Here is a 23,626-nt window from a genome sequence, read left to right on the forward strand (position 1 = left end):
ACAGTCTTCTGAATTCTTGAAATTGTTTTTAGAACAGTCTATATATATATATATTTTAAATATATCACCGTTAACATCGATTGAAAACTAGTAAGTTTTTTGTACAATTTGTCATCAATATTAAACTTGCTAAAATCGATAAACATTTCCTACTACCACTTTTGTCCTAGTTCCTCTACAATTGTCCTTTACTCACTTTCGATGTTTTTGGTCAAATAATGTTTTGATCGTCGGCCTGTTTTCTGTTGCGATCATATATTCATAAATAAAAAATTTGCTACGTCCGTTTTTTGCTGCCCGTTTAATAAAAACTTACACAACACATAACCATTATATTGGTGGGCGGATGGGTATTTAAAAATACCCTCTGCAGAGTAGCAAAATAAAATTATTGAGAATCTAAAGTTGATACTGTAATTTCAGAATATTGCGTATATCGATATTCCAGTTTTTAGATTACATTTTATATTTAATTATGCATAATTTACTTTTTTATTACTATTTGTAACCTTTATTAATATTATTATTACCAGTCTATAAGAATTGAAGATTTTGTATTGTACTTAAATTTACTTAAAGAGAAAATGTATGTTTAAACTCTTTTATTATTAATCTCTTAAAACTAATTATTCTACTATTACTATTATCTTATTCTACTCTGTTACTATTGGTACTTGTAACTTTCGAAACTTATGTAGCTAAATTTTAGAAAATAATTTTTTTTTCGTACCCGATATAAAGTCTGAAATAATATTAAACTATCTTATGATATATAAGCGTCATTATTTTGTGAAATTGTCTGTTAGCTTACTCTTTGTGTTCGTGTTTTAGATTTACTGTGATCGCTTGTATATATTAAACTTCTGTTTGGGTAGTTAGCTTAGTATTTATCTGTGAAAATATTTGGTAGGACATTCAAGATGCCCGGATGAGGCCTGCAGCCATACCAAAAGCTGAGTTTATAAGTCACTGATGTAAATTTCTACCGAGCATTTACATGGGTGGCATCCCAACAAGGCCAGACTTATTACTATGAGATGTAAGAAGTTAGAGGGCGAAAGACGACAACCGTTAAAGCCCATCAGGGTTAGCAACTGTTAGTGGGGTGGGGTGGCGACCGGAAGCGTCACAAGGCGGTTGTCTTCCCCTACGGGATTGGGATCTGAAAATATTTGGCATTATATTAATGACGCTATTTTAAGCTCTGTTACCTAGTTTTAACATGAAGATGGTGTGTATCATTGAAACCTTTTTTCAAAATTCTTAGTGAAAGACTTTAAAAAATTTAGTAGTACGAGTTTTTTACTATATCAAGTTTTATTCATCTTATTGTATTAAGTATTTGTTTTTTTAATTTTAATAAGAAAATAACGTAGATGAATCCGTGGAAGTCACGAATTGTGGATAATTATCAGCAGCAGTCAATTATTGTTATTTTCTATTTTATATAAGCATTCGTTTTTTAAGTTCTACTGGTAATTTCTTATTTTCTTTGTTGTGTTTTCATTTTTCCCCCACAATAAAATAAATCGGTTAATAGACTCAGTCGAGGGAATGCTTTAGAGCTTAGCTCGTGAAAAATTATATTCTTAAAGTACTTCTGCCTACGGTATTTTTGTAACTTTTACACACAGTAAGAGCTTACTTACTGACTGTTTACTGACAGAACCTAGAGTCCTGTTAGAATATACCTTGAAAGCAGAATATCTACCAAAAAAAAGGGATAAAAATACACTTGATCGCATCTCATTAGTTGATTGCTTAGTAACGAATTTGGTAGATGAAAGTTCGACAAGATACTTGAAATGATGTTTTCCTCTTAATACATTTCTTATATACTAGTACTTATCATCTAAAAACCGTTTAGATATATATAGAGTAAGAGAATTGACGGTTTTTATTTAAAGATAATGTTATTCACCACACAAATGTTATGTTTCTATTAACACTACCCGTACGTCGGAGTCAAGTTGTGAAGCTCAACATCACTCGCTGAAATATTTCCTGCATGATATCTTCAGCTTATTGTATTATTATTCAAGACTGAAGTCGTCCATCGTTGACTTTATTCACTGTTACTTTTTCATCCTTAAAAAAAAATTTGTAGGGGAAATATGAGAACACGGCAGCCGATCAGCATCTCAAAATCGTTAAACGACATATTTTAACTAATAAGTTTCAACGCGTCCGTTTCTTATGCGCTGTAGCTCCATCCCGATATCAATAAATTAGTCTCGTTAAATAAGTTCACTGTCACGTTTGACCAGTAAATTGTTTAATATGTCTGCAGCGATCATTGTTTACTGTCACATGTTCCTATCACGACCTTCAAAAAAGAAGGCCAAAATATTCAGGATGATTGCAAAGGACATGAACCGCGGGTAATTTCAATTCGTACAAAGATCGCTGATGAACGGGGTTTTTGAGACAGATTTCCTACAAGTTTGCTTGTTAACCAAAAGTTTAAAATATGTTTAATCAGAACAAACGAATCGTATAGGTTTCGTTTTGCTGTAGATTTAACACGACTGTAAAGCTTTCAACTCGTTCTCGTATTCAAGAAAATTCACAAATTTTTTACTTTCCTGCTGACGACTGCTGTAATTGAATTTTGAAGAAATTAAAATTTAATTCCTTATCCTAACCTCTTAAGTCTTGAGACACTCAAAATCGCACGCAAGAGGCTTTACAGTGGTTTTCGAACCGTTACGACTGCATTTAAAACTCATGCGGTAGTTTCCTGTTTATACTTCTTCACACTACGGTATATAGCTTCAGAAGGAAAAGCTTTTTTTTTATTGAACTCTGTATTTTAGAAAGATGTATATTTTTAACGGGCCATTATTCTAATAATAAAAAAATATGCGATTATAATGATTCTGTAAGATTATACTGTTACGAACATCGCTTCTCTCTCTTACAGCTGAGATCAGTCGGTAGGTTGCTAAAGAATAGTAACAGAATTGTGATATTGAAGTATAATTTATTTATTTTAACAACAGAAGTAGAAGTGGGTATAAGTTAGTTTAATTATATTATTATTCGATGTGTTTACCCCGTAGGTATATTCCTAATTGGATAGGGATTTTTGTTTAATTATCATTAAAAGTTTGACTATTATAAATTAATACGGTGTAGAATTATAGAGTAAAATCTCATACTGTACTAAATAGTAAACGTGCCGTTTTATTATTGTAGCTGTTAACAGTATACGTATGAAAATGTAACGGTTATGTATTCTTTTCGTCTATTAATAACAGCATTTAAAGGTAGTACTAAGCTATTCCTTAGATTTGTGACATTTAATTTTACTTTGTCAATATATGATTTTTTTTTAATGTTTATACGATTATTAAATCCAATTCACGTACGCAAAAGACGTACAATATGTTCTTACTTTAGTAGTACTTATAGATGAGGTATGCAACACTAATAACCGTTATATTCCGCATACGTTTTCATCTGTGAAAGGCTTATTTAATTTGCGGTTCATTTAAAATTGTACCATTTACTCATGTTTGCGTACAATAAAAGCTTATGTACGAGACTGAACCGTCTTCACATTAGTACGTCCTTCCTTGAATGTTTCTAGATCGAGTTTCCTTTGGTCAAAGTCAAAGGATTAATTTATTGCGTACCTATAGATATTAAAGTGATAGATCACTGATCTTTTTTATCCATTTTTATACCATCAGGTATTAATTAAAAATGAAAATTACCTTGTTTGTAGTTATCCTTTCGAAATCCCATTACTTACTTCTTACTATTTCTGACTTCTTCTTTTTTCTTTTACCTAATATTTGTAAATTAGATAATTTATTAATTATAAAATATAGTTTATATAATGAATTACGCACATAATATGTTTATAGTAATATAATAAAATATTTTAATTTTTACATGTTTTAAAAACTGATGATGTACAATTTTTAAGCATTCTTGCTTAACTAGTAGTACTCATATATTAAACATGTAGCTGATTTATGGGTGACATCTAATTGATAATAATTACAATTCAAACATTCACGTAAATGTATTATAGATATTACGTCTGCCTTACCTTATTTTATGTAGGTTAAATAATTTCAGACAATTTCCCCCTACCTTCATAGTGTTGTTCGGTTAGAAGTTGTATTGGTATTAAAAAAAAAAAAAATATATATATATATATATAAATTCAGTTTCGAAGTCCTAGCTTGTAAAGTAAGTACAGACAGAAAAATCAGCTGTTTAGGAAATATAGAGTGAATTTTAATCAAAATTTTTGTTTAAAATCAAATATTTCATGGTGGTATGAATAGTAAATATTGGAATTTTTTGTTTGATATATTTAAATTGCTTCTTTTATTTGAAAAAAGCAATGTAATTAGAAAGGATTTAGAAGATGGTACGGGATTAAAAATCGTTACGTATCTCTTTGGTTTATCAGGTATTTAATTTTCTTATAAGTAAATAAAGGAAAGTTTCCAACAAAAAAAATACAATAAACGTACGAAGTGAAGCTATAGTAGAATAAATATACTGTTGACTTTTCAACGGATAGAAGTTTTAAATAAAATAATATTATTTTATATTCTTTTAATAATATAATTAAATAATTCTTATTTATTATACCATTATCTAAGCTTAATGATGTAGAATTTGCAGTAAGTTAATTTTTATTAATTAGGAATGAATATTTAATAAGAGAGAGTGTAAAATAATAGAATAGAATCGGAAATTATATACGTATTATAGAAAGCTTGATTAATCGAACACCACGTCTTTTGCGATGGGAGCAAGCGACGCATCTTATTCCTCTAGCCGCTCTGAAGTTATCTGTAACTGGTGAGAACAGTTTATTTTACCGGCATTCATCACGAACAAATGAAATTTAGTTAAAAGATATATAATGAATTACGCACATAATATGTTTATAGTAATATAATAAAATATTTTAATTTTTACATGTTTTAAAAACAGATGATGTACAATTTTTAAGCATTCTTGCTTAACTAGTAGTACTCATATAGTAAACATGTAGCTGATTTATGGGTGACATGTAATTGATAATATCGCTTTTATTGTGATTATTCGAATTGCCGTACTACCTTCTATTCTAAAAAAGATGAAATGTTTGAACTAAGTTCCTCGTTAGTACAGATTCAAAAAAGGAGATTTCCATATTGTGCTGACGTATATATTTTTTTATTTGTGTTTTATCGATCAAATGGATTGATCTTGAAGACTCGCTTTATATTTTGCATAGAAAAATTTTCTCAAGATCTTTTTTTTCCTAATTCAAGTGGAGAGTTTTTAATTGAAAATTACATTGTCTTCATAGACGTTGGAAGATGTTTTTCATTTTCTATCATAATTTTTATGATATCTGGCGTGAAATTGTGATAAAGTATTATTAAAAAAGGTTTTAAAAATTAGTTGGAAAAAAGGATAAAAAGTATCCTATTCTGCATTCCAGTTAAACTCGCCTACGTTAAGAGTTTAGAAAACAGACGTTTAAAAGAAAAATCCCTATTTCGGTTTGTAAGATGTAACGAATAAGAATAAAAAGTGAAGATTTCGTTTTTTACTGTAATCGATAAAAAAGGATTGACAAAGTAAACTGATATTTAAAAAGTTTAATAACTGAGTTTTACAGATATGCGCCGATTTAAATTTATTGAATTTTTTCGTACTTTTTCGTTTGTCCGTATAAAACAGCTATTAGTTGGGTTCCGTGAAATCGTTAAAGATATTAACAAATTGTTTTTAAGTTAAAGTATACAATTTAATATTACTGAAAGTAAATACCAAGGTTTATTGTGTAATTTAAGACTAAAAAAGTAAATTGTTTGCCGTCTGAAGAAAATAGTAATACAACCGGACGACTGTTTATCAACTTCCCGATAGGTTTTGTACTACTCTCTCAATCTAGAAAATTAATACAGGATTTTGTACCGCTCAATATTTCTCACACGATTATGGGAAAAAATCTTTACTTACGTTCATTTAATTTTCATTAAAATATTCTTTACTCCCTTTCTAATATAAGAATGACAGAGTTAAATATTACGTTAACTGTGAGGTATTACAACTTCTGAACCTCTTTCAGTAAAATGCTGAAACTTTCTCTCGTACTTAAAAGTTATTTGAGAATATAGTTTCTGAAGAGAATTTGTTTCAGAAATTGAACGTGCTCCATGGCGTTTAAAGATTACTACTTATTCTATTAAAACTCGGGTCTTTTTTTTTTATTAACACCCTAAAAGTTTCGAAATAAATTTTATAAAGTTATTGTAATTAATAAATATAGAAAAGATTAAACATTAAATAAAGTCATGTATCAAATGTATAATTTCTGTAATGTGTATTATTTATAATTATATTTTCTGTTATCGATTACGTTTTCATCGTTTATCATTAAAAACAGTGATACCGGTACCGTATCATTTAGTCCAGTAAAAGTATAAATAAAAAGAATAAAAGTGATAGAACGATAAAAATAGATATAAATTTCCGTTTTTACTAATTTTTTTCAAGAATTAATGCGTCCACAGCACGATTGAGGTCACCAACCTCAATCGTGATTTAGGGAGTGGGAAAATTTCGTTTTATGCAAAATTAAACTTTTTATAAAATAATACCGAGATGAATTATTACATTTCCTTTAATATATTCATTGTTTGGTCGCTGCACAACAAAATCTAATTTTTGCGTTTCGTTCGATGCAAGGTCTTCTACTAAAATAGTCGTCGAAATATAGTATATAGATTATTAAATTAGCATTAATTTTATTCGTATTCTGTATACGATAAAAGTTGACCCAAGTTACAGCAAAAATTATCAAAATTTTTCTTTTCTTATAGGCTTATTGAGACTTGAACTCAAGAAAATCAAAAATCAAATTTTACACAAAGGAATTTCATAACTTTAAAAAACTTATTTTTTAAATGAATCGCTTGTTTCTGAGGACATTTCCGGAAATGCAGTGTTTCATTTTTTTCCTCTCCTAAACTAATGGCGCCCTCGATCGTACTATGGACACTAATTTTGAAAAAGTAAATAAAAATAAATACTCGTTTTTCCTTTCGTCGCTTCAGTACTTTTTTCTTCTTTACTAGGCTAATCCGCTTCGGTCATGAAATCAGCAGTCGAGAAATTAAAAAATAAATATAAAATAATTATATTACTTTCATAAATTATTCTCAATTAATCATATAAATTATTTTAATATTATCAGTCTTCGTCTAATTACAATAGAGCAATGAATAATCTATACTCAGAGAAAATACTACTGTCATTGAAGTAGCTGATGACTTCCACAAAATTGCTCATATATCTATATATATATAGAATTTTCATATATGAAAAACAAATTCGGATATTTTTTTTCGGAAAATTTTAGTTTGGTTTTAAGAATTACTCGGTACAAACCACATATAAAGTATAAATATCTCCCTTCTTTTAACGTATTTTCTATTAACGTTTAGCTTATATATACGATTATTAAGATATTTAGTTGGTTTGTAGTTCATTATTGAAAACATGTGATAGAAAATATCTACGGAAGAATTACATTTATTGGACTGATTGCAGTTTTCGTTAAGTGGTTTCAACATTTACTGTTTGTATCTATGTTTTTAACATAAGAACTGACAAAATTGGTTCAGGCTTTATCGGACCAGGTAAAATTCCTCACCTCTCTTATTGCAGCATTGAGTACAGGCAAGAAGAAGAATATTTTAGGTGGAAAGACCGACTGTGTTTTACCGACCGGTCCGTAAACCGCTGTCCATCAGTACACCACCAAATAAAATTCCTGTTGCAAACTACCAAGACCCGTGTGAAGGGATCTATTAAAAAATCGACGCCCGGTACGGTAAATCTGGACTCCCAGGCTTCCATGTCCCCAGCACCATCTCGGAAAATAAAATTTTTCTAACCGGTTTTTTCATATTCTTGGCTAGAAATATTGGTATTTCCTGTACTGAAAACTGGTAAAAATAAATCATGCTCTTCAAGTTATCATCCTATCTGCTTGACTAGTACCCTCTACAGGGTGATGGAACAGCGGTAAACCGTCTATTGTGGTTTCTTGAGAGAAACGCCCTAATTGCCCCCGAACAGTGCGACTTGCGTTAAAGTAGATCGTCTATCGGTTTTGTAGTAAATATGGAATCTGTTATCCAAAACGACTTCCTACTTCGCCAACTCCTGGTTACTGTATTTTCGATTTGTGAAAGACATACGACACGGCCTGGAGGAGAGGGATCTTGAATGCACTGCAAGAATGGGGTGTTCAAGGGAATCTCCTCGCTTCGTCAAAGGCTTCCTCAATAGTCGCTCCTTTCGAGTTCTGGTTGAAACGACTGTATCCGACAATTTCACACTAGAAAACATAATACCGCAGAGAATTGTCCAAGTGTTATCTTGTTTGCCGTAGCCATAAATGCTATTGTAAATTGCGTACGGAAACGTGTTACGTGTTCGTTATTCGTAGTTGATTTTACAATCTACTTGGCCTAGTAGAACTTTAGCTGCTTCCTAAAGGCTGCTCCAAAACACAATAATCCATTTTGAATCGTGGAATAAAACGACTGGATTCACCTTTTTCCCGAAGAAAACAAAGTGCATTTACTTTTCCTGGTTGCGAGATCATGTTGACCCTCATTTGATTTTATATGGTGAACTAGCTGAACCGTACACGCAGATTAGATTTTTGGGATTGTGGTTTAAACAACGGCTGACGCGGGTGTTATATTTAACGGAGTTTGAGATAAAATGTCTAAAAATGCTAGACGTGCTGAAAGTTTTATCTATTTCTTGTTGAGCCGATCGAGTATGCATGTTGCGCTTCTAACGACCTCTGATCCGTTCACGCTTGGACTACCGTTGCATGACATATTTGTTCGCACGAGCCACCGCACTTAGGATGCTTGATGTATTGTCTATCATTCATTTATCCGTCTTGCTACAGGTGAGTTTCATTGAAGTCCCGCAGTAAATCTCCTAGTAGACAGAGGTGAGCCATCTCTTAGGTATAGGAGAAACCAAATCATCCGCTCTCATCTATCTCGTATTAAAGCGCAACCAAATCATGCGACCTATGACACGGTGTACTCCAACCCATATCTTAATCGATATCAGGAACATTTAAGTTCTGTCACCGCTAGGCATCAGAGCTCATCGAATGATATAATCTTTTCTTATTTTTAAATGTACAATTACCTCCACTTCTTACTGTTACCCAATGTTATTAGCCTCCTTGGCGGTCTTCTTTCACAAATTGCTGCTTTAAGTCTTATCTTATGAAAATATTTTACGATATTATGGAGAGATATTCTCATATATGAGAATTATATTCATTTAGATATATGAAAAAAGTATTAATATCTTATTTATGAGAAAAAATATATAATATTGTAAATAGCGTGAATCCTGATGCTATAGTTTATACAGACTAAAAACAATAATTCTGTTGGTTGTGTTTTATAGTTTGCAATAGAACATACATATTTGGCCTTCCAGCATCGTCGTCAGTGTTTTCATCGCAGATCTGTATGCTGTTAATAATGCCTTAAATATAATTAGCCCAACATTTCGAAGATACTTGTCTGTTCAGATTCCTTGAGTGCTTTGAGGGGATTAGTGACATTTCCTCCAGACGCCTTTCATCGAGATACAATCTATGATTTCTGAAATGACACTGTGTAACACAACCGTGAGCTTCTGCTGGATCCCCAGACATATTAGAATTTCAGCTAATGAGCGCACTGACAGTGCGACAAGAAGAGGTTTGTTTGCACTTTCCTTTCACTAATCGCGTTGTTTCGGACGATCTTATCCGTTTTTCTGAAGAGATTGGTTCGTGATGAGTGGCAGAGTGAATGGTATGCTACCGTTTACAATAAACCTTTTCCAGTTAACGTTTTGTCACCGTGGAGCTCTTCATGCAGAAATAATCGTCGAGAGTCGGGTATAATTTACAGTACGTGAATGGAGCACACTCGACTCGCTCGTAGACTTCTCATGACCCACCCCGATGCACCCGTTTTTGCTTTCTGCAACTGCCAACTAACGGTAAACCAAGTCCTTGTAGACTGTGTCTGTTATGCTGCATTGCGTCGGAAGTTTAATTTAGGGGCTAACATATTTTAGGGAGCGATATGACTGATGTTATCTAATGTCTTGTTATTTCTTAAGGGCGTGCGTCTGTATTCGAATATTCAATAATTATTATAATGTCTCGTTTAATGTTTTATAATGTGTTTTAGAGTTTTACTATTTTACCTCTGATACTGCACTTTTTGATTGTTAATTTTATTCATTTTATATTAATTATATTTATTTTACAAGTATATGTCCGTTATACTAAGCGTTTGCTATTGTTTTAGTTTTTATATTTTTTAACAAGTTTTTACTTCACGATGGTAGAGTGTAACGTAGTTGTTAACAAAATTTATTTAGTATTTCTGATAAAAAGAGAAGGAATTATGTAATATAGTTAAGCGCAATTTACCATACGTCTTGTTTAAGTTTTATTTGCTATAGTAATCGCATTTAGTAGCAGTAATTTTGTCACCGTGGACCTCTTCATGCAGGAGTAACCGTAGAGAGTTGGTTATTTACAGTTTGTGAATAGATTCGCTCATGAACATCTCATGGCTCATCCCGATGCACCCGTTTTTGTTTACTGCAACTGCCAATTAACGGTAAACCAATAAAATCTATTTCTTTTTTTTTTAAGTAATGCATTTGAAAAAAAAATGTTCGTTAGAAATTATATTATTATGCCCTTTTCTGTCATAAAAATATTTATTACTTACTACATTTTTTGTTGTGATGTGGATGTCATCCATTTTTTTTAAACTAATTATTAGCGATGAATGTGCTTAATATGCTTATTATGTGGATGTGTATTAGATATTGCTTGCTACATTTTTGTCACCTAATTCTCACTTGGTCGTATTTTGGCTGGATTCATCCCTATTATTCGGCCGAGTCATTGTTACGTACCTCTTTCTGTATTTTTTGCGATTTTTTTTTTAATGACCTCAATTGAAAAATATGTATACCGAATGAAAGATTTGTGTCACTATCATACTCTTATTTTCATGAAACTGCAAAATTTGTAACTTCATTCATCCGTCCACTTGACTATTAAAATTACTCTTTTTTCATTTCATTACTGAAATTTGTTTTTAAGAAATTGAATGAAACAAAAGAAAAGTACCTTGGTTTTGCTTTAAAAATTTAATTCCAGTATACATCCTTATAAAACGCAAATACATTAAAATAATTACTTATATAATTTGTAAAAGTATAAATTTTAATAATAAAATTGCACCTCTTTCAATAAAAATATTTTTTAAGCGGTTTATTTTGTTTTGGTTTCTGTGAACATGGCATGCTGATGAAAACATGTCAAACATTGTTTTTGAACAATGTAGTTCAGTGAAGAGGCTAAGGGAAATTTGTCTCTCTTCTTAGCCTAGATTCCTATATGTAAGCCTAATATAGGACGTTCTCGAGGATGTTACAGCTATTTTTGTCGCCGTTAAAACACGTAAAGATGCAAATTATTGAGCTCTTTTTATTGTATTACGTGGACTAATCGTTTACAGATGCTGGAAGTGTGAATGTTCGTAAATTTGTGTAGCTTATGTTTTAAAATATGTATTTAATTTATTATTGAATGCTTGAATTCTAGCTTTAATTAAATGTAGCTAGCTTAAAAATCGGTAAAATATATCTAAATTTTATTCTGTTATTTAATTTTCTGGTAACTACCAAAAACATTTTTTATAAATGCGATAATTTACGAAACTATACAGGCGTGCTTCATTTTAATTGTTGCAGTTCATATTTAAAAAAAGAGATAGAAGGTAGAATATTCATTATTATGATTTTCTCTTCGTTAATAAACACCTGTTCTACCTTTTTTTTATACGAACTAGAAGCTAGCTAATCTTTTCAGTAAGTACATCGGTTTGGGTGTGCCTTGTGTTATTTCTACGTACGCTAGCATTTTGTATGTATATTTCTACTTATGAATTGTGAATAGTACAAAACAAGTATTTTTCGTCATGGTCTATTGCGATGTGGTTTTTGAGGATAAAATACTATCGATTTTACGTTCGGTTGAAGTTGGCATTTATTTATTGTTCAATACCGTAAAACTTTTAACTATTAAAAGTGTGTACAGATGAAAATTATTCTTTTTTGTGTATATACGAGTATAATGATTTTCTTATCTTTATCGACAAGGACCGAGTGGTTTTCCTAACAATTTTGCTGATATTCCGTAATCGCTTGCTATCCAATTATTTACTATTTTTTCTATAGCCAGCGTTCATTTTGAAAATATTTTTGTTAACCGGTTAATTTAGAAAAGGCACTACGAAGCTTATTTGTCAGACTGTCCTCCGTTTTTTTTCTCTTGCGATTTTTGCACTTCACAAATTTTAATTTCGAAAAAAAAGATTCGCAAAGATACGTGATTCCCATAGCAGCTGTAACACGGAGTGCTAGTTGTTTCAGATTAGGAAACATCTTCTTGGATATATTTTGGTAAAATTTGAGTTTATTGCTTGATTCAAACATTTATTTCAAATCAATACTTGATTGAAGGTCTATTAATTCTAATTGTAAGTTTTTATAGAGCAGATTCCACCTCAACGTTAAAAGGACTTATAAAAATGTATATAATGTCATGTTTCTGAAGATTGTCAAATCTGTGTTCCAAATCAGTGTGCCATTTTTTTATTTCATTCATGCAATCTCTTTCCGATTACTTTTTAAAATTACTTAATAGCGGAAAGTGCGTTAAATTGTTTAATTTCACTTGATTTTCATAAAGCTTTAATTTAACTGTGAACGCTTTATTTTATACCGAAAAAATACAAGTCTTACCATTCTTTTTGAATTTGCCTGTTCTCATCTTCAACTCTTCTTTTCGTCTTTGACGATATGAAAATAACAATAGGCGTAAGTTAGAAAAAAATATAAGATCTATTAAAATGATATATTATGATAGAATATTTTTTTACTTTATTTACCGTAGCACATATGTTTTTTTCAATTTCCGCCATTGTTTCAATAATTTTCGCTATGCACAGTTAATCATTACCCACAACTAAGCATTCCTAGTCTAATTCTCTAGTTTTTTACTACCCACGATCCCTTTTCCGGCAAATTTTCGCAGTTTCCCCCATTGTTCGGAAACAAACGTGGTAGTATTGAAGCTATATTACAGCGCGAGAAAGCACTTAATACATAACGTATATAGGATGATTCACGTAGTATTATCGTTCGCTTTCTGAGCTCATTCTACTAGCGAATGTAATGAAAAAGGTTCATATAAACATGGGTCCGGAAACGCTCCGTTAGCAAGTACGGCTAGCAAAAGATTTCACCGTGATTCCTAGGCAAAGAGTGAAATAAAACCATAATAAAATTCCTGGAACCCCAAGTAGGGGTAATCTTGACGATTTATTAGTTTTTTGATCTGAAAGATTCAGTAAAATAGGTTTCAGAACCATATCTCCAGTAGTTTTCATAATATACGATGTAAAACAGAAAGATTTGTTGTCTAAAAACACGTTGTTTTTTTTTTACGTTTGTACTACAAAACCATTGTTAAATGACTAATAAATGAGTAAAATGTATGAAAACTTTTAAAGTTTAATTCTGAGAAAATTGATGTAAAATACCCCAATAAAAGTTTAGGAGATTTGATTTTATTACTAACCCTTACCATATCATAACTTTTAAATGTTATAAACTACAGAAAATGGAGTTAACATACAATTGATATAATGCTAAAGTAAAGTAAAAATGTGAATGATACATTTAATAAAGTTTGTAGTAAATTTTCAAAAATCTGTCCTTTTACTTCAATATATTTAGCTGTTAGCTTTCAGATTGCTAGCGTTACTCTCTACAATTCTACATGACGTACCTTACTTAGTTGCTGTGGTGTCATCTGTAATACGAGCAACCAGCTCCTCACGCGTATGAACTTTTCTCTTATACATAATACTTTTCATCCAACCCCACATGCAAAAATCTAACGGTGTTAGATCAGGTGATCCTGATGGCCAGGAGTGTGGTCACACGCGGCCAGTCCATCCCTCTGGAAATTGCTCATTTAAGTATGCCGATACGGCACATGAGAAGGAAGGGTAGGCGCACCATCGTGCTGAAAATACATGCGGTATTTTGATGCTAATGGAATATCTTCTAATAGCAGCGGCAATTGTTCCTTAAGGAATTTAGACGTCGTGGCAGAATTAATCGTCCAATTAACTGATCGTAAACTAGACCACAACACACCTTGACGTTGGAAATTACGTTCTACTTTCTTGTGTGGATTGACTTTTGTCAGTATAAAATGAACTTGTGCAATCGGCGGTTCATATTCATCCTATTACAATTTTGCAAACGAAGAGCTGGATATTTTAGTTGAAGATTTTGTACTCGTTGATTATGTTGAGGATGCAGTTTGTTGTTATGAAAAGTATCTTCCTCACCATAGACTGGCCGAACCACCGGGAAAGGCGTCGTATACTGACATCCGGACTGCTTTGAGTAGCCTCGATAATGGTTTCATCAATATCGGCATGGTGGTGGGCAGAAGGTGTACTAATGTTGGGAAGTGAACCAGTTTCTCTTAGCGTACGGAATATTCCACTGATTGCTTTAGTATTTGGAACTCTGCGACTAGGAAAACGTCTGTGATATTCTGCAGCTGCAGCAGCAGTTAGATTTCCATCACATACCCGCAAGATAAATACCATGTTTTGGTATATTCTTCAGTCGTAAATAACAAAGGCATTGCCTTTGACACCAGTATGGCGCCAATTTAAACTCACAATTAAACTACACTATACTGGCAACAATTCACAGCTGTAACGCAGAACATGCAATGTACTGATGACACGACATAAAATGCATTGTTGGCCAGCTGATTTCTGTTACCAACTTACGAAATCATAATTTTTCAAATTCTTAATTTGACAGTGAATTCGAAAAAGGATACCTAAACTTTATTGTCTGAATAACATTTTTCCGTTAAAGCCCATTAGGGCTATGAACGGTGGTTGGGTGGTGTGGCGACCGGAAGCGTCACAAGGCGGGTGTCTTTCCTTACGGGTTGGGATGTCTGAATAACATTAGCATTGTTTTTTTTTCTCTCTTGTCATCTAGTCTTCTACTAGGACTACGCAAATATTAATTGAAGGGTTTTCGGATTTTAAGTTTTTTCTTTTGCCACTACACTTTCATCTGTTCTCTGAGAAGTTCTTTTTTCTCTCATCCGACCACTAGAGTCTTCCTTGGCGTCTTTTTCTTTCGCTTGCAAAATCTGGTGTTGTGCAGGTGTTTTCTGTAATCTGGCTGTTGTTACATAATTAATTGATGTGTTTGTTTAGTTGCTCTTTCATTGTTTTGATGAAGTTGCAGTTGGTTTTGGAGTTTATTATTTTGGTATATAAATTTCTTTGATCCACCTTTTGTCTTGCATTCTTTTTATATGTTCGTGGAATTTGATTTTCGTCTGACGATAGTTGAATAAATGTCTTCTACGTGCGTATATTTTTTGTACCGGCATTCTTCTGTAGCCTTCTTCTGTTTTCAACGACAAATATATTGTTCTTAGTATCTTAATCTATTTTCTGAACGATTTTTTTTCTGTATTTAGTGAGTGTTTCTGATCAATAGAATATTACTGTTCTGATGACTGGTGGTAGTGCTTCAGTTTGGCTTTTCTTGAAAGGTTTTTCTTGTATTGGTTTCTGTCTGCGTTCATTCGTTTTTCCAACTTTACCTTTTTATCCTGGAGTGATGTTTTCTCTAGGACATTGTATGTTGTTTCTCCTAGTTATCGGAGCTTTTTTGCGAGTTTAATTTTGCCTTACTTACTCTGTATATCTTTTGCTGTGTGTTTGCCTACACTATTTTATATATATATATGCTTTTACCGGTGACACGTGATCGTCCAACGTTTACAGAATAAAATGTAAGTTTATACAGAATAATGCAACTCTTTTTATTACACGAATGTGTTTAAATAGCAGTCTCATGGTATTTTTACATTAAAAGCAGTGTGATCATTACTCTACTTAAAGGCAGAAAATAACTTTAAAAAATTTTGAGCACAATAAGGGCATTTAAATTAAACATTTTTAAAAAAACTTTTTGTTATTAGATTTTTTGAAAATTACGAACTACAAAATCTGAAATGAATGAATAAATGTAAAAGAATAAGAATAAAACGTATTCTCAAAATTGATATCTACTTTAAATAAAATTTACACTCTGCCAAAGAACTCCGAAATCTCACCACGGAAAAAAAAAAATTATTTTAGTAGTAAAAAGAATTACATTATTCTGTATAAACTTACATTTTATTCTGTACACGTTGGACGATCACGTGTCACCGGTAAAAGCATATACTTATTTGGAACGTATGGTTAATAAAAGCTTAAGGTATTAGAAAAATGTATTCGTCCTTTAGGCGTGACGTCTGTCAGCTGTCCCTCCACAGCATTTGTTAAATAAAAATAACAGTGATATTGCTATAGAGTTTAAGCCGGGTATAAACAAAAAACGCTTGACTAATGTATGATGTAAATCGATGAACAAGTTAAATAATTCTAATTATTTTATTTCTGTGTTACACGTTAATCGATTATTAATTGTAAAGGTGAGTAAATCCAATTCGCCGAATTGACGGGATTAAGCCGGTTAATGTAACAACAAATGAAAATGTTATGGACTTCATAAATGATAAGGAAAATCCCGCGTTTACGGCAGTGCGCCTTTTTTCACCAAATAAACAAAACCAAAGTATTTTAATATAAAATCAATCAGTAGTTCCGGCCACAGCCGTCTATTTTCTTTCTGATTGTTGGAAGATTTTTTTTTGTCCCCTCAAATGAATTACTTATTCTACAGACCTTACTAAATCATTCAATAATAAAATAATACTTGAAATAAAGAAGCTTCAAAGTGCGATCTGTGATGTAATTAGATAATGAACGCCGAGGCCACGCCGATTTTTTTATAATTGGATTCTCTGCGTTAACTGAAACTGTGGTTTAATGAATGTCTTGTTTTATAATGAATATTTTTAATCTTAACTTACAGGTACAGATAAGGTTACATTATTTCTCATATTGTCTTCAAAATTGACTGAATTCAGAAATCTTCATTTTTCACTGTGTGCATCACTAATAGCTAAAACTTTGCAAAGTGAGGTGGTGTTTATTTTTGTCATCATGAATATTTTTGGCATTCCAGCTAACGAAGGTGACACAATCCACATATTTCTACCAGACCAAAGTGTAAGAACCACATAATTGTATTACTTCAATCAGACGATTGTGTTTGGCCGTACAATAAAAGAATATCTTTTTGAAGTAAATATATACGTCGGCATATGACTGCAAAATTTGAAACTCATTTGTTACCTGTATCCTTAAAATCAGGTGAGCCTTGAGTTTGTTTACCCCACTCTTGCTCTGCAACAGTGTAGTTTCTTCACTCGCATTTATAAAACCTGCGCGAAAACTACAATACAAAACTTAGACTTATTGTACTTTACTTTTTGGTTTTTCAAAAATTTATTAAAAAATTTTAATAAATTCTTTTCAGAAATATTAAAACTAAAATAAATATTGTGTATACAAACCTCATGTATAATCCATTTAGATCCTTTTTGAAAGAAAAAACATGTAAAGAGAATTTACTTTTGACGTGGTAGGTATTTCAAGTAGTTTGTTAAAAACTAAATATGTATTGGATTTCTTTATCAATAGATCTTTTTATCCAAAATTTTATGAAACTATTGTGGAGTTATTTGTATTAATATATGTAAGATATGTTTACTGCTTGCAACTTTGTTTCATTGCTTGTTTTAATTAGTACTTTATCTACTCTTGAAGTTAATAGTAAATATACTTGTAACTCAGAAAAAATTAGTTTTTTTTTAATGAAAACATGTTCACTGCATTATCATTTGAATACACTTTTAATTAACACTTTGAACCTTTATTTTTATTAATATAATTTAAACAGATTATGATTTTCATAATGCAGATATGCTTTTGTGTTAGTTGTTTGTGTTAATAGTTACTTATAAATCAGGGACGTTGCTGTTTGATAGGAACTGCACTTTAGTAGGTCAGATGAAATTTTCCTTTAATGAAATCAACACTGAATGCTTTAATAGATTGCTTTTAAAAATTAAATTTTAATTGAATCTTCTTAATTTCACTTGTACTTTCCTCTCTGGAAGGTACAAGTTTCTCTCTAGTTTTTCAACCATCAAAATTATTTAAAAATTATCATTTGTTTTATAAAGACCCTGATTTAAAATATGTTTTTTTATAACTTTTTTAGAATGTAATAAACTACTAACACGAGGGGTGACTGAAATGTAATATACAGTACTCATAACTTGTAAATGAAACAAGCGTGACATAAAAGTATATTTTATTTGCTACAAAACCTTACATTAATTTTTCCATGTAGTCACCATTTGCATCTACACATTGTCCCAAGAGTAAATCAATTTTCTTATTCCGTCAGTGAAGATTGCTGGTAGTTTTTCCTTGATCCACGACCTCACTAGATCCCTCAGTTCATCATCTGGGATGAAATGATAACTTTAACATCCCTGTTTAATTGTGGAAAGAAAATAGTGAAAATTGCAGGGCGCCAGGTCTGGTGACTATGGAGGATGTGGAATAGGTTCAAATGTAAACTTCACAAGAACCAGGGCTGTTATTGTATCTCAAAATGCCAAACATTATTGTGTTGCGGAATTATCAGCTCCATGCACTGTCGAACACAATACTCTTCTGCTTAGGAGTTTTCATGTATCTATGATCTATGATTTCTATGTATCGCACAAAATTTATAGTTGACAGAGCTTCCAGGAAATCATCACATGTACACGACTGAAATCTAAGAACACTACCAAGAGAAATTTCTTTGCAGAGCGTTGTTTTGAATTTTTTTATTCACTATTTTTATGTACATTTATTCATCTAGTATTTAATTTTCTTCCTCATTTTCGTATATTATTTATATATTTCTATTGTTTACAATAAAATAATTAAAAAGTGAGGTTGTGATTATTATTCTACAGAAATGAGAAATGAAAAAGTCTGTGTATTTTAATACCGTATTTAATCGAGTACCCCCCGCACTTTTTTTCTTTGGAGAGAATAAATAAGGGTGCGGGGCTTACTTGAAACATAGCCTTTAGCCAGGATAATTTATGTAAAGAAAACGTTTTCTTAGAAGTACCTAAATTCAATCACAAAAATATTGTTACATTAGGTTTTCGTTTATCGATACCGGATGCCGCTAATACAGAATACGTCCTTAATTATTAACATCCTGTTAATATTATCGATAGGATCGAAGTTACGGTATTTTTTAAAAACCGATTCATTATGTATAGACTGCATCCGGTTCTAATGACACTACAGTTACAGTATCAGTTACTCATCGTCGTCTTGTCTATTCGCCATAGTCATTTTACTGTTTGCATATGGCGGTATGTGCATTTTATCTGTTTAGTTTATCTTGTAAAGTTTAATACGGTGATTTATTTTAATTATGCCATTAAAAGCTGTACAAAAGGACAGCGTCTACGATCTTTTACAGTAAATGAAAAACTGCGCGTTATTTAAGAAGCTGAAAAAATTGTAAATCGGGTGGCAGGAAGAAAATTTGACGTAGATGAAAGGTGCATTCGAGACTGACGTAAGAAGAAATAACTTCTGGTGAAAGGCACTGATAATAAAGGGGCTTTTCGTGGCTTAAAACCAAAATACACAGACATAGAAAAAAAATTGTATGACTTTGTTATGGGAAAAAAGGAAATGCGGTTATGCTTCACGACAGAAATGTGTCGATCATATGCTCGTGAAATCCCTAAATCATTAAATAAAGTTGATTTTAAAGCAAGCCTTGGATGGATAACACAATTTTTTGCACGAAATGATTTATCAATAAGACGAAAGACGAACATTTCTCAACGACTTCCAGACGCTTATGAACAAAAAATATTACATTTTCACAAATACATAATAAATCTTACAAAAGAATTTATAGCCTTTGAGAAGGCTATATGCCTTCTCAAATAGGAAACGCTGATCAAACCCCGTATATTTTGAAATGCTATTTGACAAAACCGTAAACAAAAAAGGTGAAAAAAGTGTTACGATTCGCAGTGGTGGTAATGAAAAACAAAGGTATAGTGTTATGCTTTGCTTACTTCTGATGAATCAAATTTACCTCCGTACATTTATTTAAAAGAAAAGCTCATCCTACCGTACAGGTAAATGGCTCTGATAATAATCAGGTTGGATGGACGAAACCTTAATTTTAGATTGGATCAGGTGTGGATGGTAAAAGGGATCAGGAGATTTACTTAATAAAAAAAATACCGGTAGCTAGTAATGGATAGTTATCGGGTGCATACGACTGATAAAGAGAAAGACACTTTAAAAAAGGGTATGACAGACCAAGTAATAATTCCAGGCGGATTGACATCTCCATTGCAACCACTAGATGTCTGCATTAATAAACCGTTCAAATCTGCATTAAAACAACTGTACAGTAAATGGATGGCTGATGAAAATTTCTTTCTCACGCCTACAGGAAGAATCAAACGCCCAGATTTTATGCAGATTTGTGTTTTGGAATTAGTAAGGAAATGTTTTAAAAAATGTGGAATATCTAACGGACTTGATGGTAGTGAAGACGATCACCTTTGGCAGAGCGACGTGGAGACTCAGGTAACTCAGATAGTGACAGTGATTAATTAAAAATAAAATCCCATTTTAAAAAGTGTATTGAAATGATCCTTTTCAACATGATACTTTCTTTTCGTTTTACTGATTCTGAACTAAACTAGTACTTACGGTAATTAATTATTAATGTAATATTAATATTGTAATTTAAATGAACGAATTAAATGATTTACTTTCTGAATATTTACGTATTTTTTTATCATATCTGTTGCACTTTAAAATACCGGTATATACTCGATTTTTTTTTTAGATTTTCGGTCCGGAAAATCGTGGTGTGGGGCTTATTCGGTGGCGGGGGGTACTCGAATAAATACGGTATTTTGGCACTTTAAAACCAAGTATAATCCTTTTAAGATTAATCAGGAAGTACTGTAATTGTGAAAAATTTTGGTTTTCAGCTTTCAATGGAAATATCCATTTTCACCATCCCTGAATCCATTTTTACTAGTTTCGGTGTAACGTCTGTATGTACATATCTACGCGTATATATCTCGCAACTCAAAAACGATTAGCAGTAAAATGTTGAAATTTTGGATTTAGGACTGTTGTAACATCTAGTTGTGCATCTCTCCTTTTGATTGCAATCGACTGGACCAAAAATATCCAAAAAAGCCCAAAATCAAAAGGATTTGGATTTTGAACTTAACTGCAGTTAATAAGCCCTCATTGAGAGCTTTTAAACAATATATCATATGTGTTACTTATTTTTATTGGTTCCAGAGTTATAGCCAAATAAAATTTTAATTAATGAAATATTTGGATCTTACAAGGGGAAGGCACTTCAGTTCAAATCAGACTTCATCACCTTTTTTTTATTTAAATGTGTTGATTTATTAATAATTATTAACCATCGAATGAAAAAAATCAGAAGTTGTTAGTGAAATATAATTTTATGTGCTTTTAATTTTAATTCAAAAATGTTTACAAGGCCTTAATAATTATTAATAAATAATATATTTAATTGAAAAAAAAGTTAAAAAAAGATATATGTTTATGAATTCTTTTGAACCAATGTATACATGGTTACGAATCCGACACATTCTCACTTACTCCACAAAAAAATGTAAAGCAGTTACACAATTGCATTGTGATGGTGTCCACCACAATGCAATTGTGTAACTGCTCACTTTATTAAAGAATTGGAGGATCATACCTCACTTTCAAAAGAAATAAGTTTAAATGAAGTGCAGCAAAAAATGTGTATATGTAATTTAATAGACACACACACCATGACACAATAAACATCAATCATGTGGTGTCCATATCAGATTTTTAATATTCTGGTCATATTTAACTCATAGCTGGATTCTGAAATCATGATTCAAATTATCATCATTATATAATATGAATGAAATTATTTTCTAGTAATTATTATAAAAGAATTAAGATGTTTATTAGTTTATTATGTTTAATAATTGTATAATCTAAATTTAATAAAGCTTTTCTGAAATATTTTTATAATCTTAATTTTGTACAGAATCCAACTTAAATCTGCATTATTTTTCTTTGTTTAGGCTAAAAAAGTTTGAAAATGGCTGCCACCACCTCCATGCAGCAACACTTTGGTCTTCAGCAGACTCCTCTAAGAACATTAAACAGAGGAAATCATTTCCTTCGAACTTCAAGAAATGCAGTTTCAGGTTGTATTTAATTATAATTATAATATTTAATTACACTTTCAATTAATGGAACAAAAGTTATATTGAAAAAATTATATGCTTTATTTATTTTTACTAGTGTTTCTAATATTTATTGTTCTGCTAAATAAAAAAGTATGCTCCTAGTTAAAAATGAATAATGAAAAATTTATTAGGATTGCAAATAAAAATAAAATATATCAGGAAAAAATGTATAAGTTTTTAAAACAATAAAAACATTTAAATATAATTTATTTTCAAGATTATTATCATTGTCAGTATTATTAAACTAGCTGAAGTAAATATTATTTACATCAGACAATACTGAATTTTTAAGTCTTGAGGTTCCCGTTTTTTATTCCTTTGGGATTGTTTTAGCATTATTGTTAATCATGATCATTTTTCCTTTTCCTAAATAATACTTTATCAAAAATTACTATGCCAGACTTCAGCTTTCTAGCTGTTCAGGAAATGTAAGAATTAAGACATATATCAGTCAATGACAGCTTGCCCCTTTTTATACGATATGTATATTACCTAAGCTTGTTTAACTGTTGAGTAAATATTTCAAGCATTTTTGGAATGTAAACTGGAAATATAAAACCAGTTTCTCTATTTCAAGCATATGATTTGAATAGAAATCATGAAAAATTTGCAAGAAAATAATTTTAGTTTTGTAGTGTGAAATAAAACTCAATTTTTTTTTATGTAAACAATGAACAGTTATTAGAGAAAGTTTTACCATTCAAAGAGTTTTGCAAACTTCAAAATAAGTGATAATCTAATGATGCAAGATCAGGGCAATTTGGAGGATTCCAACCAAGCTCACGAATTTCTGAAGGTGTGGGAGGCCTTGCACTGTTTCAGTGGAACACAATTCCAGCGCAATTTGCCAGTTCTGGACGTTTTTCTTTGATTGCTTCCTCTAGTTTTATTAGTTTATTAGTGAATATTTAAATTGTTCATTTAGTTCCTTGGAAGCAGTTCAAAATATGCAACCGCTTTGTAATTGCACCAAATTTAATGATTTTTTTTATTTTATTAAATTCAGCTTTCAGTGTGGCTTGTGCTGGTTCATCACAGTTTGACCATGATATTTTCAATTGATATTATTGTAGACATTCGGTTTTTCATTACCAGTGATGATTTATTTCAATAAAGCATCCACTTCAGTTTGAAATC

The 23,626-nt window shown here is 31.3% G+C and overlaps 1 protein-coding gene across 2 annotated transcripts in view; it reads left to right on the top strand.

Annotated features, from left to right (window-relative positions):
- Positions 1-23,626, top strand: part of LOC142329963 (uncharacterized) — an 87,595-nt gene that overhangs the window by 31,360 nt on the left and 32,609 nt on the right. For both annotated transcript variants that reach the window (XM_075374953.1, XM_075374960.1), the window contains exon 2: positions 22,322-22,447. In XM_075374953.1, coding sequence (XP_075231068.1) covers positions 22,339-22,447 — 109 coding nt within the window. In that variant the 5' untranslated portion in view covers positions 22,322-22,338. The remainder of the gene's footprint in view (positions 1-22,321; positions 22,448-23,626) is intronic.

This window comes from Lycorma delicatula, chromosome 1 (assembly GCF_047948215.1).
Source record: "Lycorma delicatula isolate Av1 chromosome 1, ASM4794821v1, whole genome shotgun sequence".
Classification (NCBI taxonomy): Eukaryota; Metazoa; Arthropoda; class Insecta; order Hemiptera; family Fulgoridae; genus Lycorma; species Lycorma delicatula.